Raw genomic sequence first — 15,224 nt, 5'->3', positions numbered from 1 at the left:
CAGAGGTAATGATTTACTATGAAAGGACCAAATGCTAAAATCTTGCCACATTTACCACACCTATGTTAAGTAATTATCTATGTTGCCTTAAGAAGTTAATCAACCAGTGTGGAACTGGAGTTGGAAGGTAGAAGTTAAATGAATTAGGATTTATGAGGTAAAATGAGTTTTTCCTGATGGTTTAGTTGGCTGTTAAAAAAAGAACCTGCAGAGTCAATGGCAGAATTCTGAAGTTAACACCTTGGCTTAGATACATCAAAAGATGAGCTAATCAAAGACACAGACTGGTCTGTAAGGATCCTGGCTTATTTTCCTTCCTGTCTGGCACATTGATAACACTCAACAGTTGTTTAATGCCTAACAGAGGAACAGAGAAATAGGAAATAATCAAATGAGTTTACTATCATAGAAGCCAAGGTAAGAAGTATTATCAGAGCCGGGCTTTGTAAAGATCACTGTTTTGTGGAGCACAGACTGAAAAAGGGAACAAGATTGAAGACAGGTAATTACTAATGGACTCCTCTTACAGAAGATTCACGTGTTACCTAAAAGAACAGACCTAGAGTTATTAACTGGACTTATTAAAGAAGAAAATTTAAAGGAAGACTCTCCTATCAAATACGACTTTAAAAGATGCTTGTTTTTAAAACTGCAGTGAGCACAATATTGCTTATTATTCTTTTAAGGTGTTAACTTGATACATTTCAGTAAAAACCATACTTTGAATTCTAATCTTACCATGGGCTGGTGATATGCGATACAATACTCTTGTATGATTCTATGCAGTGGCAGCAAGCCAGTTTCCAGCGAGCCATGGGATCATGAGGACAAAACCAATACTCTACAGCGTACTATGTTGCTCAGTTATAATACACAGTAGCTTAGGTATAGTAAAATACATTTGACTTATGGTATTTTCAACCTTTGACATGTTTATTGGAATATAACTCCATTAAGTCAAGGAACATCTGTATAAGTATAAATTAAAGTATATTTTCTCATTGCAGTTGTTATATTAGGTATAAAGAAAACTGGCATGCAACTTAAAACTTATATCAATTAAAATATTTTAATTTTGCACTAACATTTTCTATAATCACATTCTAATAGTTCTTATACTCTCTTTTATTCTTTAGGTCACTGGGCTAACAAACAGAAACAAATCAAAAGTAAAAAAGTTACTCCTTGTTGAGAACTGAAGCGCTAAGTATATACAATCATGATCTCTAAACCCCCCAAAAACCCTGCAAGCTAACTATTACTAAACTCCTAAATAACCCTGCAAGATTACTAGCTTCATTTAAAAGATGATGAAGCTAAGACTATGAGTCAAACAGAATTTAGAAATTTGAGGACAAATCCAGTTAGTGTTCTGATGAGAACTAGCTATGTCCTGTCATCTCTCAATATATCTCTTAAAATAATTAATTTCACTTAGTTTTTATGAAAGAAAGACTATTTCCTTACCAGAAGAGGAAATTATTTACATCAGTGTCACCAGAGATATCAGTTATCTCAAACATTTATTTCCTAACTATGATTTTTAAAAGAACATATATCAATTAATATTTGTACATCTAAAAAGTGGCAACAACAATAGAAAAAGTGGAGATAAAGATCAAAAACAATCTGCTTTCCAAACCCTCTAATGCTTTAGATGCAAAAATCCAGTTATATTTTACTACTTGAACAATATTGCTCTTCCATCCAAAATCATTTAAAAATGTCATGTTGGTACTAATACTGTGCCTTCTCTTAGCCGAGAGTCAGATTTCACTGCAAAACACAAGTAAGTGATAAATAATGAATGGGAAGCAGGCTAGATGGCATAAACTACCTTATATGGCTAGATCTCCAGTTGTAAACATAGCATCATGTGCTTTGGTTTTAGCTCTCTATAAGATCAATCATAAGAAATCTAAAAAATGGTAATTTCCTGGGCAAGCAGAAAAAACCTTGAAGAAATTTACTCCTTAAGCACTCCTAAGCACCTCACAACTTATAAACTAAGAATAACCTGGCTCTAACATTTGGGTGTTGAGCTACATGATAATTTTCAAGTTAGTGCCTCTATTCAAACCACCTGACTTGAGAATATCACAAAGGACTTAAAAGCAGGATAGTTGTGGCAGTAAAAAGTTGAGTCACCAGAAAAGTAACAAACACACAGTAGAAAGAGAAGTATTTTTACAATAATAATGATAATATAGACGTTTTTTATTATCTATCCATATCTGTGGATACGATTTTTTTTTTTTAGGTGACTGAACCTATTTAAGCTCAAGGATAAGTACATGGCACCAAAAAAGCTGTTCAGTAGACACCATGCTTTATGTACTTACTTTTCTTTTACTTCTAACGCTTCTCCTTCCTTGTCTTTATCTTCATCAGATTTCTCTCCTTTCAGCATGGGCTGAGAAATGATATCATCAGTGAAAGAACTGAAGTAAGATTTGATAAACTGTGGAGATGGCATCAGAGGTTCACGATTCTGAAATTTAACCATGTTTTAAACTTAAGAAAAAGGATACACACAGCAGAACACTAAGAATAACTGTTACAAAAAATGTTAAAATCATTTACCATGGGCTTTCCTCTGAAGATTTCCATTACTGGCAAAAACCACTGAAAGTCATATTGCATCTAAAAAAATGGTAATTTCCTGGACACATTTCCTATATTAATTATTTATTTTTGGCATAGCTACTTGATTCATAATTTTTTGAGTTCTTATTTCTCCTTATGAAGCATAATTTTTGAAAGTTTTAACTAAAGATGAAGTAACATAGCCAAAGAGCTCTCTTAAGATTTATTATTTTTGTTTTGTGGTATTTGGGATTGAATCTGGGGTGTCTGCCAGACATTTTTGAGACAGGAGCTCCCTAAGTTGCCAATGCTGATCTCAAACTTGCATTCTTCCTGATTCAGTCTCCTAAATGGCTAGGCTTACAGGTGTGTGCCATCAGAACCCAGCCCTCCATAAGATATTTTTTGGACTTTTTTCAAAATTGAACCCAACAGGTTTAAAATGAAAATATGATATTTAATTTTTATGTATAACAAATGTCATCATTATTATCTTGGTAGATTTTAATGTATTTGTATTTAAAGAGGAAAAAAGGAATCTGGCTTTGTAAGTAAATTATCTAATCTCAGATAAGTGTAGGATAGAAGAAAACTGAAAAAGAAATCTAAGGAGACCTCATTGCTACAATTGTGCTATGAATGTGTCCCCAGTGCAACACTGTTGGGAGTTTGGACTTTATAAGAAGTGAATAAGTTATGAGGCTTCTATCCTCAAGAATGGATTATTATCATTATTAGAGAAGTGGGTTAGTTATCAAAATAGCGGATTCCTTAAAAAAAAAAAAAAAAAAATCAACTCTTGTACCTCTATAGAATGACACAGCACAAAGACACTTACAGATGCCAGCACCTTGATACTAAACTGAACTTCCTAGCCTCCAGAACTATAAGAAACAAATTACTTTCTTAATTACCCAATCTGTGGTATTCTGTTATAGTACTACAAAAACACCTGTATTTATCTTCCTGCTTTCCCTGGGAAGAGATTCAATTTGTCTTAGAGTAAAACAAAAAAATATTTTGAATCAAAGGGATCACTTATCAAGCGACAAATATGCCTCACTTCAACATTTCACTAAAGACAGATCTGAGAAGAAATATATAGTGGCAATCATTTATCACTTTATGGGAAAAGCTTAAATAGAAATGTAAATAGCATTTACTGGAAATTGGGTAAATTACTAAGTCTTTTAGTTTCCCATTTTAGCTTAGAAATGAGGCTACTACCTCCCTGCTTTCCACACGTGGTTAAAATTTTAAAATAAAAATACTATTCTATAAGCAATGGACTTAACTATCACAGGAAAAGGATAAAAATTCTGCCACTTATTAGTTACACGACCTCATTCATGTCATTAACCCTCTAGTTCTCATCTCTAAAATCACAATTGAAATACTTCCCATATTTATTTTATAGGGTTGTTAAAAAATCAAAATAATATGAAAAGTATTCTGCGATTTACAAAGTAGCATATAAAGTGATTAAAAAATATGTGAAAAGCAATATGTAACCTATGCAAATAGAGGTTATTTGTATTTTCTTAGCACTTTTGCAAACCAACTAGTCTACTCAAAAGTGACATTCTGTAAACATATACAAATAAACTAGATTCCTTCAAGTCTCAATTATGAGACCCTAATATGATGTTTCACAAAGTGTTTTTGAGGAATACCAGCCTTATAAGATACTCAAGGAAAAAAAGTTCCATAGTTTTAAGAGACTGAGACCTATTATATTCTTCTTATACTTTCACAACACATTTTAGTATATTCAAGTCCTAAAGTGAAAAAACCTGTTTTAAACTGTGTAATTCCACTAACATTTAGAGATGAAAATTACACACACACACACACACACACACACGTACGTATATGTACTGAATCTTTGCTACTCTCCTAGAACTCTACTTACTTCTTCCCTTGGCCACTTAGCTACAACAGGTCTTTTACACTTAGTAACAGTGTCTCTCACTAAATTGTAATTCCATAAGGTAAGGGACCCTATTCCTCCAGCATAGAACTTTAATAACTATTTGTTGAATTAAGTAAACTATTTCTGTAAAAGGCCAGGTACTAAATAGTTTAGGCCTTGAGGGCCAGCCTCTGTATGTTACAATTAAAAACAATTTGTGAGTGGTTGGATATTAGGGAGCAGACTGGATTTGGCGTGTGGGACACAGTGTGGCAGGGATAGAGGTGGACTCCTATGTTCTCCAAGTATAGCACTCAATAAAGTCTGTAGTACAACTGAAAAAGGATATACCACAAAGCTCAAGCTCAAGGGAAAAAAAGAAATATAATCCAGTTACAATTTCAGTTGTTACCCTTATCACCATGCCTAAATTCAAGTAGCATAAATTAAAAATTACCCTTTATAATGTATTACCCCCCACCACCACCACCACTAACCAACTCAGATTAACTTACTTTGTATTTTTCTTTGGCTTTCTCTTTTCCAAGAAGTTTAAGAACTTTATCAGCTAAGAGCATGCTTTGTTGATTTTGGAACCCTTCTAATATACATACAGCAGTGACATCTAAAAGTGATCGAAACATAAGTATTAGTATGAAATTACTGCAGTTTACAAGATTGGTGGTTCCTTAAACATTCAAAATATTCAAAACAATGGCTGTCCCTTCTCTTTCTGAACTCAATTTTCTCACAATTCTACATCTTTGCTTCTCTGAACAAATCAGTCTGTTGTTGCATTCCCTTGATAACTTTGGCTAGTGACAATGTCTTTCTTTTTCTTATCCCTTTTCTTCGAAAACTCCAATTTAGGTTACCCCTTTCTAAACCAACGCTCCTATCAAATGTCACAATACCAGAAAACCTCAAATTTTGCTAAAATGTTCTCTAAAGCATTTGCATTTGATAATGCAGACCTTTAAAAAAAATGAGCCTTTTAAAATGTTACTTTGGTCTGATGACAAAGTGATAGGTGTGCTTTCCATTTGTGAGATCCTGGGTTGGATCCCCAACACGTGGGGGAGGGGATCTTTATAACAACACTAATTATGGCTAAATCTTATTGATGTTTTAAAAGCAAATCTGAACATGTAGCAGAAAGCACTTTTATGCTGTAGATATTACACTCTGGTTTTAAGCTTCACATCACCTAGAAAAATGTACTTTAAAAGTCAGTGTTCTATTATTTTAATTGCAGTTTTGGAAGCAGAAAAGGCCAATTAAAGGCAGTAGAACATTTATAGCATTTATTAAGAATAAAAAATTCACTTGAATGTTTTGTACCAGTTACATAATTTGCAATTGGGCATAAAACGTCTGAAAATATGAAGGACAAAAAAAGTGTTTTCTCTAAGACTCAAGTAATTTCATATTTATATAGGATATTAACTGAAAATATATAGAATCTTAGAAACACTATCACTTGCTAAAACCTTTTTCTAACTCATGGAGTTATACCAATCCTTACTAAATGCCAAACTTAAAATGTGTGGTGTATAACCTCCAAATTTTAATACCCATTTAACACCATAGTTGAGAACAAAGATAATATTTAAATATCAGCAATTTCAATTTAAACTAAAAAACAAAGTCTCAGTTGGGGAAAAATTTAACTTTTTATTAAAGAGAATTAACTGATTTATCTGCTCACAAGATAAAGTTTCACATATATTTACCAATGACCACAACATCTCTAGTAATTTTTATATGTAAAAACAAAAACATTCTTACCTTCTAAACATTCCTTCTTATTGTCTAACTTTTCATGGGCTTTTGCACGTCTGAAGAGAGCTTTCACATATTTGGGATTAAGTTCAACAGCCTTTGTACAATCTTCGGCCACCTCTTTCCATTTTTGCTATAATTTAAAATATTGATAAGAATTGAAATGATCAGAGTCACACTAATAAAAGTACTGTTCAACAGACATCAGTTTTCCAGACTTAGCAGGCCAAGTATTTGGAGTCCTATAATAAAAAATGTATTCCCAGTACCAAGAATTAACATCTACTATATACTATAAAAGCTCATACAAATATCTGTGCTAAGGCAACCAGATTTTTTTTTTAAAAAAGGCAACAGACACACTTAGGACATCTTTCTACCTCCAAATCTACAAACATACCTGCAGCTTTTTCATACCATTTCCTTCTTTGCTCCTATTAAAACTGAGGAAACACCCATTTTCATCAAAAGCTAACCCTTCTCTCATGATCTGGATCAAGGACTTCACTCTTTCAGCTATCTCTTCTCTGCTTCTCTTCTAAGCTATTTCTATAACTATAAAAACACTTGCTCTAGTATAGTCCATCTTTTAAAATTCCTTATTTGATTCTGTAACTCCCTATAGCTATCCCCCTCCAACAACAAGGGCCAATATTCCAGAGTTGCCACTTCACTTGATTTCCACCTATCTCACTGGCAGTTCCTTCTCAGTTTCCTTTTTGAATTCTCTCCCTCTACTTGATCTCTACATGCTGGAATCTTCATGGCCTCATCACTTCTCTTTCCCTATACAATTATATCTACTGTATTTCTATAATATCTAAAATAAGGTTCTTAAATTTATCTCTAGCCCAGATCACTTTCCTAAAATACAGACATTTCTCAAGTTGTCTACTCAGCGGTCTCATTCCTTTCCACCCACTGGTATTAAAATCCTTGCTTTTTGCCTTTCACATCCAATTCAAGAGGCAAGTTTCGTTGGTCTTCAGTTTCCTTCATGTCACACTGAGGTTACTGCAATACCCTTACCTGGGTCTTCCCAGTGACCATTCTGGGTTTTTTTTGACAGAACAGTGCGAGCAATCTCGGATAATGTTCTTGCCCCGCTTAAAAACTTTAAATGTTTCCATTATACTCAGAATCAAATCCAAACTCTTTAATATTACCTATAAAGTTTTTCCTGATCTGGTTTTTCCAATTTCATCTCTCTTAATGCTCTATAGGAACTTTCATGCCTCTTTAAAAACAACAAACTCTCTCTTGCCTCCAAGCAAATAACATAATACTGCTTTTATTTATAATATTTTCTTCTCCATTATTCTGTGTATCAATCTACCCATATAAATATACAATGATCCTAACATGTAGCCTTTAAAAAGAATGAAACATCTGCATATGCTGATGTTAAAAGGTGTAAGAGATATTGTGACAACTGAAAAAAAAACCAACATACATAAAAGGAATTCATCTTTGGTATTTTTCCCTCTTACATACATACAACTATTCAGATACAGGTTGAGAAATAGATGAAGACAGGGTCACAAGAAAACTTTAATTTTCTACAAAAACCAATTTTATAAAAGCTGAAACAAATATAAGTTTGGAGTACATTTGTAGCCATCAAAACTAAATTTAATTTCCAAAGATTTTTTTTAATTAAAGGAAATTAAGAACAAAAATCCTGAAATTTCAAAATAACTTCAAAAAATGTATTAGATTTGAGTAGCAGTAACTGAAATTTTAAGAAAATATAGAAAAGTAAAAGGAACAGAGAAAACAATCTAGAGTACATACCAACTGTTCAAAGGCAGCAGCTCTGTTTTGATAAAACGTGGAAAGGTCGACATTCTTCTCTGTAGGGCATAAACTAATAGCCTCAGTATAGCACTGAATAGCTTGTTCATATTTTCCTGCTTTAAAATATTTATTGCCTTTGTTCTTGGCTGCCTGGGCTCTATCAAGAGAGTTCTGAAATGAGAGGAAACAATTACCTAACACTGATAATCAACATTTGTAAATAGACTCAGACCACAGTGATTAAATGATAAAGTGATAAAAGAATAATGGGAGAACAGAATGACTGTTATAGAGCGAGTTGCTTCATATAAATAACTACATTTGATAGAATCTTACTAGAAGGGTTGAGCCAAAAGGTTTATATTTTTTAATTTTAAAAAATTCAGACTTTTTCAGTGCTTTAAATACCACTGTCCCATCATTCCTGTCAGTAATTAGAAGCAATGACAGCATCAATTGTTTTCAGTATAATGGATATTAATTAAAACAGTGGTTCTCAGCCAAGGGTAATTTTACCCCCTTGTTTTAGAAAAACCCAGTTTCAGGATATCAGAACCAGCCACCAAAGGTAGAATATACCGTAAGATTAAAGAAAGAGGCAGCAAGGCTGGAAGATACCCATACCCCAAGGTAGAAAGAAGGGAGTTATATGCTTTGGTGGGCTGTAGCCAACCAGAATGTACCTGGCCGCTAACAAAAACTATCAACAGGTCCAACTTCAGTTAAGAAACAGTCTAGGCAAATGTGGCTAGCCTGGTACAACAAACTTGGCTGACCATCTCACAACTTTTTGTCCTGTAGAGTTTGAGATGTGTGTCAAGGTTAACCAAAAGGCAAAATCAGTTATGACCAAGACAGCTGTGGTCATGTCAAGCTGGAGCCCTACAGCCCTACAGGATATTTGACAATGTCTGGAAATATTTCTTCTTCATTTTTTGTTTTTGTTTAGTACTGGAGGTGGAACTCCAGGCATCCTACATGCTATGCAAATGCTCTACTACTGAGCTAAATTCTCAACCCTGGAAACATTTTTGATTACCATAATGAGAAAGGGAGGTGCTACTAACATCTAGTAGATAGAAACTGGAAATGCTCCTAACATCCTATAATGCATAGGACAGCCCACCACAACCAGGAATGATCAGATCCAAAATATCAGCACTGCCAAGGTTGAGAAACTGTACAAAATAATATTACAATATTATTTTAATTTGCATTTTCTTCACTATTAATGAATTTTCTTCACTATTCATGTTTATTGGGTATCTGGTTTTCTTGTTCTAAAAACTTATTCAGTTTTTTTTCCTGCTTTTTTCCCACTAGGTTGTTTGTTAACAGTGTAGAATAGTTAGTATATAAAAACACTCTTGGCATTTTCACTACTGCTGTCATTCTATCATTTGCCATCAACAGACCTCCTACATATGAATCTCTGTCTCAGATCTGCTTTCTGTAGGACCCAAAACAATGCACATCATGGAAAATGTGGAAAAATGGGTAGCTAATACCTACTGAGGACAGTTATGAAAACTTCTCTGTGGATAAAGCCAGTTGTCCAGTTCTAATCAATAATTTCAAAAGTTTTATGATATGTTTTTATGCAAAACTTGATTGTTAACATCATCTAACTTTAATACAGGACTACAGAAGAATATATACCTCTAATAGGTAAATACTGAAACAAAAGCAACTGCCCCTCAAAAATAATTTAAAGAATCTGTGAAAGCCAACTTGCTTGGGGCTCAGGGTATCTCTTAAGTTACATAGATGAGGTGGAGGTACCACTGTACTCGTTCTTTTCTATTCTTACTTCATTTTTCTTTCCTGATTTCCCCCTCCATTTACCTTTTGTTTACCTTCTTTAGTATCACACTACAGCTATAATTTTTTTTAAGTACAGTGTACAAAAAAGGACATGTAGTTCATAGTTCATAGTATAACAGACAATTTAAGTCAGCTAATGTCAACAAGAAATATGTGTATTTTAAAACTTGAGTATGGGAACATGAAAGGAGCCAGGAAAAGCACAAATTAAATAAATGCAAAATCTACCATTTGCAATAGATTTAAGCATTTCCCCAAAGCTATGAAATTTAAGTTAATTAGCAACCTTGACACCCATTTCAATGAAAATAAGCTAGAACTAAGCTGACAGAGACACAACCACAGAACACAAGAGAAGATAACTGAGAATCCCTATGTATAGTTTCTGAGGGGCAACAATAATGGTTACTGTTGGAAAACTTGCATTTACTACACCTCTGCAATCCTCATTTCACTGGAGAGAGTAAGTCAGATTAGAGTGTTGTGTCATCCAGATGGAGTGAAGATCCCCGTTAACCAAGGGACAAGGGACATGCATACCTTACCTCTCTCTTACAAGAGACCATACAATAAGGAATAGCTAACAATAAAGGAAAATCAACACATAAAAGAGAGGCACCCAACTCATATAGAAAACTAACATCTGAGAAAGCAGGATAAAACAAATAAACAGAAAAAAATTAGAGGCCGGATGCTAGGATTGAACCTAGGGCCTTATGCAAAACACATGCTCTACCCAGCCCTCCCAAAAAATCTTGAAAACTAGACGAGTGCATTTACCCTAGTAATCCCAGCTACTGGGTAGGCTGAGGCAGGAGGACCACAAGTTCAAGCCAGCCTGGGCAACTGAGCAAGACCCTGCTTAAAAATTGAAATGTAAAATATTAAAAAGGGACCAAGGGACTAAAGGGTGGGAGGGTAGTTCAGTGGTAGAGCACCCCCAGGTTTAATTTCAGTACTGCATTAAAAAACAGAAAAGAAAGAAAGAAAGGCAATACAGCAGGGATTGTACCTAAAAGCTACCTATCTGGATCTGATAGAATTAAGAGCAAAAAGTTGGTTAGCACAATGATCATTTAGCAATCAACATCAGCCTTCTGCTATGTCAGGAACTTGATCCTATTTCATAATGCTAGGGCCAAAATCAGGCAGAAATTAAAATAAACATTCTGAAGGAAAAAGTCAAAACAGAAAATATACTACTACCAGTTTTTCAATAGAAGAAATTTTAATTTCATCCCAGAGAAATCTTGTTACTGCTTTTCAAAGTCATTTTTCCTACTACCTTCTCAAGCTACACTAAAACTTTTTAGAATTAAAGGGCAAAGTTGGAAAATAAACAAACCCAAAGAAAATTTTGAAAGCTTATTTTTATAAACAAAAAACAAAGACAGAAAGATCTAAAATGTAATGGGAACATCCTGAAATACTAGTATTTTTCATGTGCTTTATTTTCCCCATTCAAAAGCTACTAAGGAGACTTGAAATTAGTTCCTAACTGATCTGAAGAACTGTTTTAACAAGTTAAGTTGGATCATGTCTTCCTTTTCCTGTCTTCTTCAAAACCTCCAGTAACTAGTACATGGCCTGCATACAAGACTCTACATATACAGTTATTATACTACAGCCACTTGAGCCTCCCACATATAACTTTGGTTGGTTCAAAGGACACTAATCTCATCAGGTGCTGTGATGTGTGCTTGGAAACCCAGTTACTTGGGACTCTGAGGCAGGAGGATTGCTTGACAGGAGTTTAGGGCCAGCATGTGCAATACAGTAAGACCTCATCTTTTAACATTAAAACAACGATGACAACAACAACAAAAACTATTCTCTTTTTAGAAAACAAAACAACAGTTTGAAAAGATTAAGTTCTGTGTATTTATTCTGGGTATAAATTTAAAACCTATGAACACTGGTAAGAATATAAACAACTTAGAAAAAGAAAAACTGTTCTCTTCTGCCCACTATGTTATACAAAGTATTATTTGAAATAATTTACTAGAAAATTAGACATACAGGATTTGAATTGCTTTATCTCCTGATAATAAGGAACTGCCAACAGAGCTATCTTCATGATTCTGCTTAATAAATTCAACAAATATCCAAAGCCAAATTTTACATATGATCCTGAAATTTACAGAAGAAGCAAACATCATTAACTGACTCTTCTGAAAAATTCTTTAGAAGAATACCGTAACAGAGATATGAGATAAGGGTCATTACAACCTCCACTGTTGCAAATATAACCTAGAGAGATTGTGAAATCTGCCCAAGGCTGGATTCAAATTCCACCAATCTGAGCTCAGATTGACTAAAAACTGTACTTCCACACTGCACAGATGACTGTGTTTTATTCTATGAAAAATATGAATCTTAATCATCACAACAATGCTTAGATTCACAATCTGGTACAACAAAAGAAACAAACGCAGGTATCATTATCTTGCTCACTATTAACTCCAAGGAAAAAATGAACGAGTGAAAAGTATAGTTGAATTCATTTTTGTTGGTGTGCCTCCACTCTTCTGTTGGTCCTCTGCATTCATGGATTCAACTAACCATGGATTGATAATATTTAGAAAAACACAATGATGTTGATAACATATAGTTCAGTCTAAGATAGCTATTGGTTGAGTATACATGTACAAACTTTTTTCCTTGTCATCATTCATTATAGTTAAACTATGGGTATCTGCGGATGGTACCAGGACCAGACTCTTGCAGATGATGAGACTTGACTATACAACAAGCAACAGGGTAGTTTTTATCTTAAAGGAACATACTAGAGACCAGTGCAGAAAACAAACAAGTAAATTGGCAGGCTCTCAAATGAACTACCACTCATCGAAACACTAAAACCCCAATCCACATTAAGAAAACACATATCAGGTGATTAGTAATTGCACCACTGACAAACAGAAAACTACTGGCCCGTGGAATAGACTACACACACAATTACACATAAATACAAAACTATTTGGGTAAAACATAGAATCAAAAGCAAAATAACTCAGGTAATATATCTAAGAAAACAATGGAAAAGATTAAATGTCTTTTCACTTTTCAACAAATATTTATATTTGTTGATAACACCTAGTCCCCACCTCTTAAAATTTAAAAGAGGCAACTCAACTCTGAAAAACAAATTTTGAAATAAAAGCTACAGTTATCAAAGTATAAATCATACAAATTTGGTGGGATACAAAGTAATAACAATCAAAGTTCACTAAATAAGAGTCAGTGAAAATCACAAGAATTTGCTCTAAAACAAAAAAATGACTGATAGTAAGGAAGGTACTACAGGGAGGAAAAATGATCCACATATGGAAATCTGGAGGATCAGAAAAGGACCTGTCTCTAAAAACAAGTCCTGCAACATGACTACATTACAGAAAGCTTTCAGTGATGTATATCTGGCAAAAAGGAACTACTATAAAGTCTTAGCATGTGTTCAAACTATGCTAATGACATAGTCATTGTAAAAGAAAATGATAGAATTAGGTACATTAATCCATGTGGGAAAATAAAATGGGTATTAACTTATCTTAACCTATAGTTATCACTTGTAATATATATTCATCATTTGTATCTAGTTAAAATATATATAATGTGGTTTCATAATGTTGCTCTTAAAATGGTTTTTAGTCCCTTAATTTACAAATTCATAAAGCATATTGTATTTGAATCCCAGCTTTACAGAAGTATGAATCAATTCTGGAAAGCTTACAGATTAAGAAACAATCTTTCAATATCTACAGACCAACAGTTACTTTTATATGAACCATACTTACTGCTAATAAGTAAATAATATTACATGATCAAACCTAAGTTAGAATGTCCATCCCCATCTCCTGTACAGAAATTTTAAAAACTACAACCAGCTTCACCTACTGAATCATAATACAAAGTACTCTTTACCTGAGAAGAATCTACTTATAAGAATGCTTCTTTTGCAGGATTATGATTATAGGTCATACCAAAAAAAAAAAAAAATCAAGTGATTCATAAAAAGTATACCTAAATGACAGGCTGGGACTGTGGCTCAGTGGTAGAGCACTTGCCTCACATGTGTGAGGCACTGTATTCGATTCTCAGCACCACATATAAACAAATGAATTAAAAAAAAAAAAAAGTATACCTAAATGGAGTTAAGACAGTTATACTGAATCCAGGATCAACTGAGAATAAAAATCAAAAGCTGGAAAACTTGAAAAACACAAACAAACAAAAAAACTTGTGAAACACACAAATGCTCTGTATGACTTACAATGGGGTTATATCCTGATAAATCCATCATAATTTGAAAATATATTTAAAGGGTCAGGGTGGGGGAACCCTTTAATCCCAGCTACTCAGGAGGCTAAGGCAAGAGGATCATAAATTCTATGCCAGCCTCAGCAACTTAGACCCTATCCAAAATAAAACACAAAAAGGGCTGGGGGTGTAGTTCAGAGGCAGAATACTTCAAGATTCAATATGCAGTTCTACCAAAAACAACAACCAACAAAAAACCATTTAATATATCTAAGCTGCTGGGCTGGGGTTGTGGCTCATGGGTACAGCACTTGCCTAGCATGTGTGAGGCACTGGATTTGATCCCTGGCACCACATAAAAATAAAACAAAATAAAGGTATTATGTCCATCTACAGCTAAAATATATATATATATGGCTAAGCTACTAAACATCAGAGCTTAATAATAGAGTATAATATAAAGTCCTAGTTATTTACTTTGGTAATTCTTTGGCTGGCTGGGAACTGCAGTTCACTATCACTGCCCAGTATCACAAGAGAGTATCGTGGGGCCTATCACTAGACTAGAAAAAAAAAAAAAAAAAAAAACCAAAATTCAAAGTGATGCTTTCACATCGTCATAAAGTAAAAAAAAAACAATTTTAAGTCAAAACATCACACACATATAAACATACATGTAGATAAATGCAGATGAATGTAATATGTCAATAAAGCCCTTAAATATTATTCAAAGAATAAAGCTTCATTCATTCCACTGAACACCTGCCACATGCCAGACATTGTATGAGGTTCTAAGAATACAATGGAACACAAGACAGCAGGTTTCAGCCTTCACAGATTCAAGAGCATAGTACTCAAGACAAGAATAGGCAACCCTGTTATCATGTGATAAGTGTGAGGGAAGAAAAAAATCGAGGATGTGATGTAATTACACTGTTGTGTGGTTAGGTAAAGAGGTATTTAAAAAAAAGTCTCAATGTTGGGACTTGAATGACCAGAAAGGGTAGCAGGCAGTGTTCATAGACTATCCAAAGGTCAGAATCCAGAGGAAGTGGCAAGAGATATT

The 15,224-nt window shown here is 33.9% G+C and overlaps 1 protein-coding gene across 1 annotated transcript in view; it reads right to left on the bottom strand.

The window, feature by feature from the left end:
* Tomm70 (translocase of outer mitochondrial membrane 70) overlaps positions 1-15,224 on the bottom strand; it is a 33,718-nt gene that overhangs the window by 13,749 nt on the left and 4,745 nt on the right. The window contains exons 2-5 of the mRNA XM_046455275.2: positions 8,075-8,248; positions 6,287-6,413; positions 5,014-5,123; positions 2,343-2,491 (exon numbers count right to left, since the gene is read on the bottom strand). Of these exons, the coding sequence (XP_046311231.1) occupies positions 2,343-2,491; positions 5,014-5,123; positions 6,287-6,413; positions 8,075-8,248 (560 nt within the window). The remainder of the gene's footprint in view (positions 1-2,342; positions 2,492-5,013; positions 5,124-6,286; positions 6,414-8,074; positions 8,249-15,224) is intronic.

Source organism: Marmota monax, unplaced genomic scaffold, assembly GCF_021218885.2.
Source record: "Marmota monax isolate L192 unplaced genomic scaffold, Marmota_monax_Labrador192_F-V1.1 WCK01_AAM20220418_F8-fsc00053, whole genome shotgun sequence".
Taxonomy (NCBI): domain Eukaryota; kingdom Metazoa; phylum Chordata; class Mammalia; order Rodentia; family Sciuridae; genus Marmota; species Marmota monax.
Note: the sequence above shows the minus strand (reverse complement) of the source record. Positions and strands in the feature narration are given on the sequence as shown.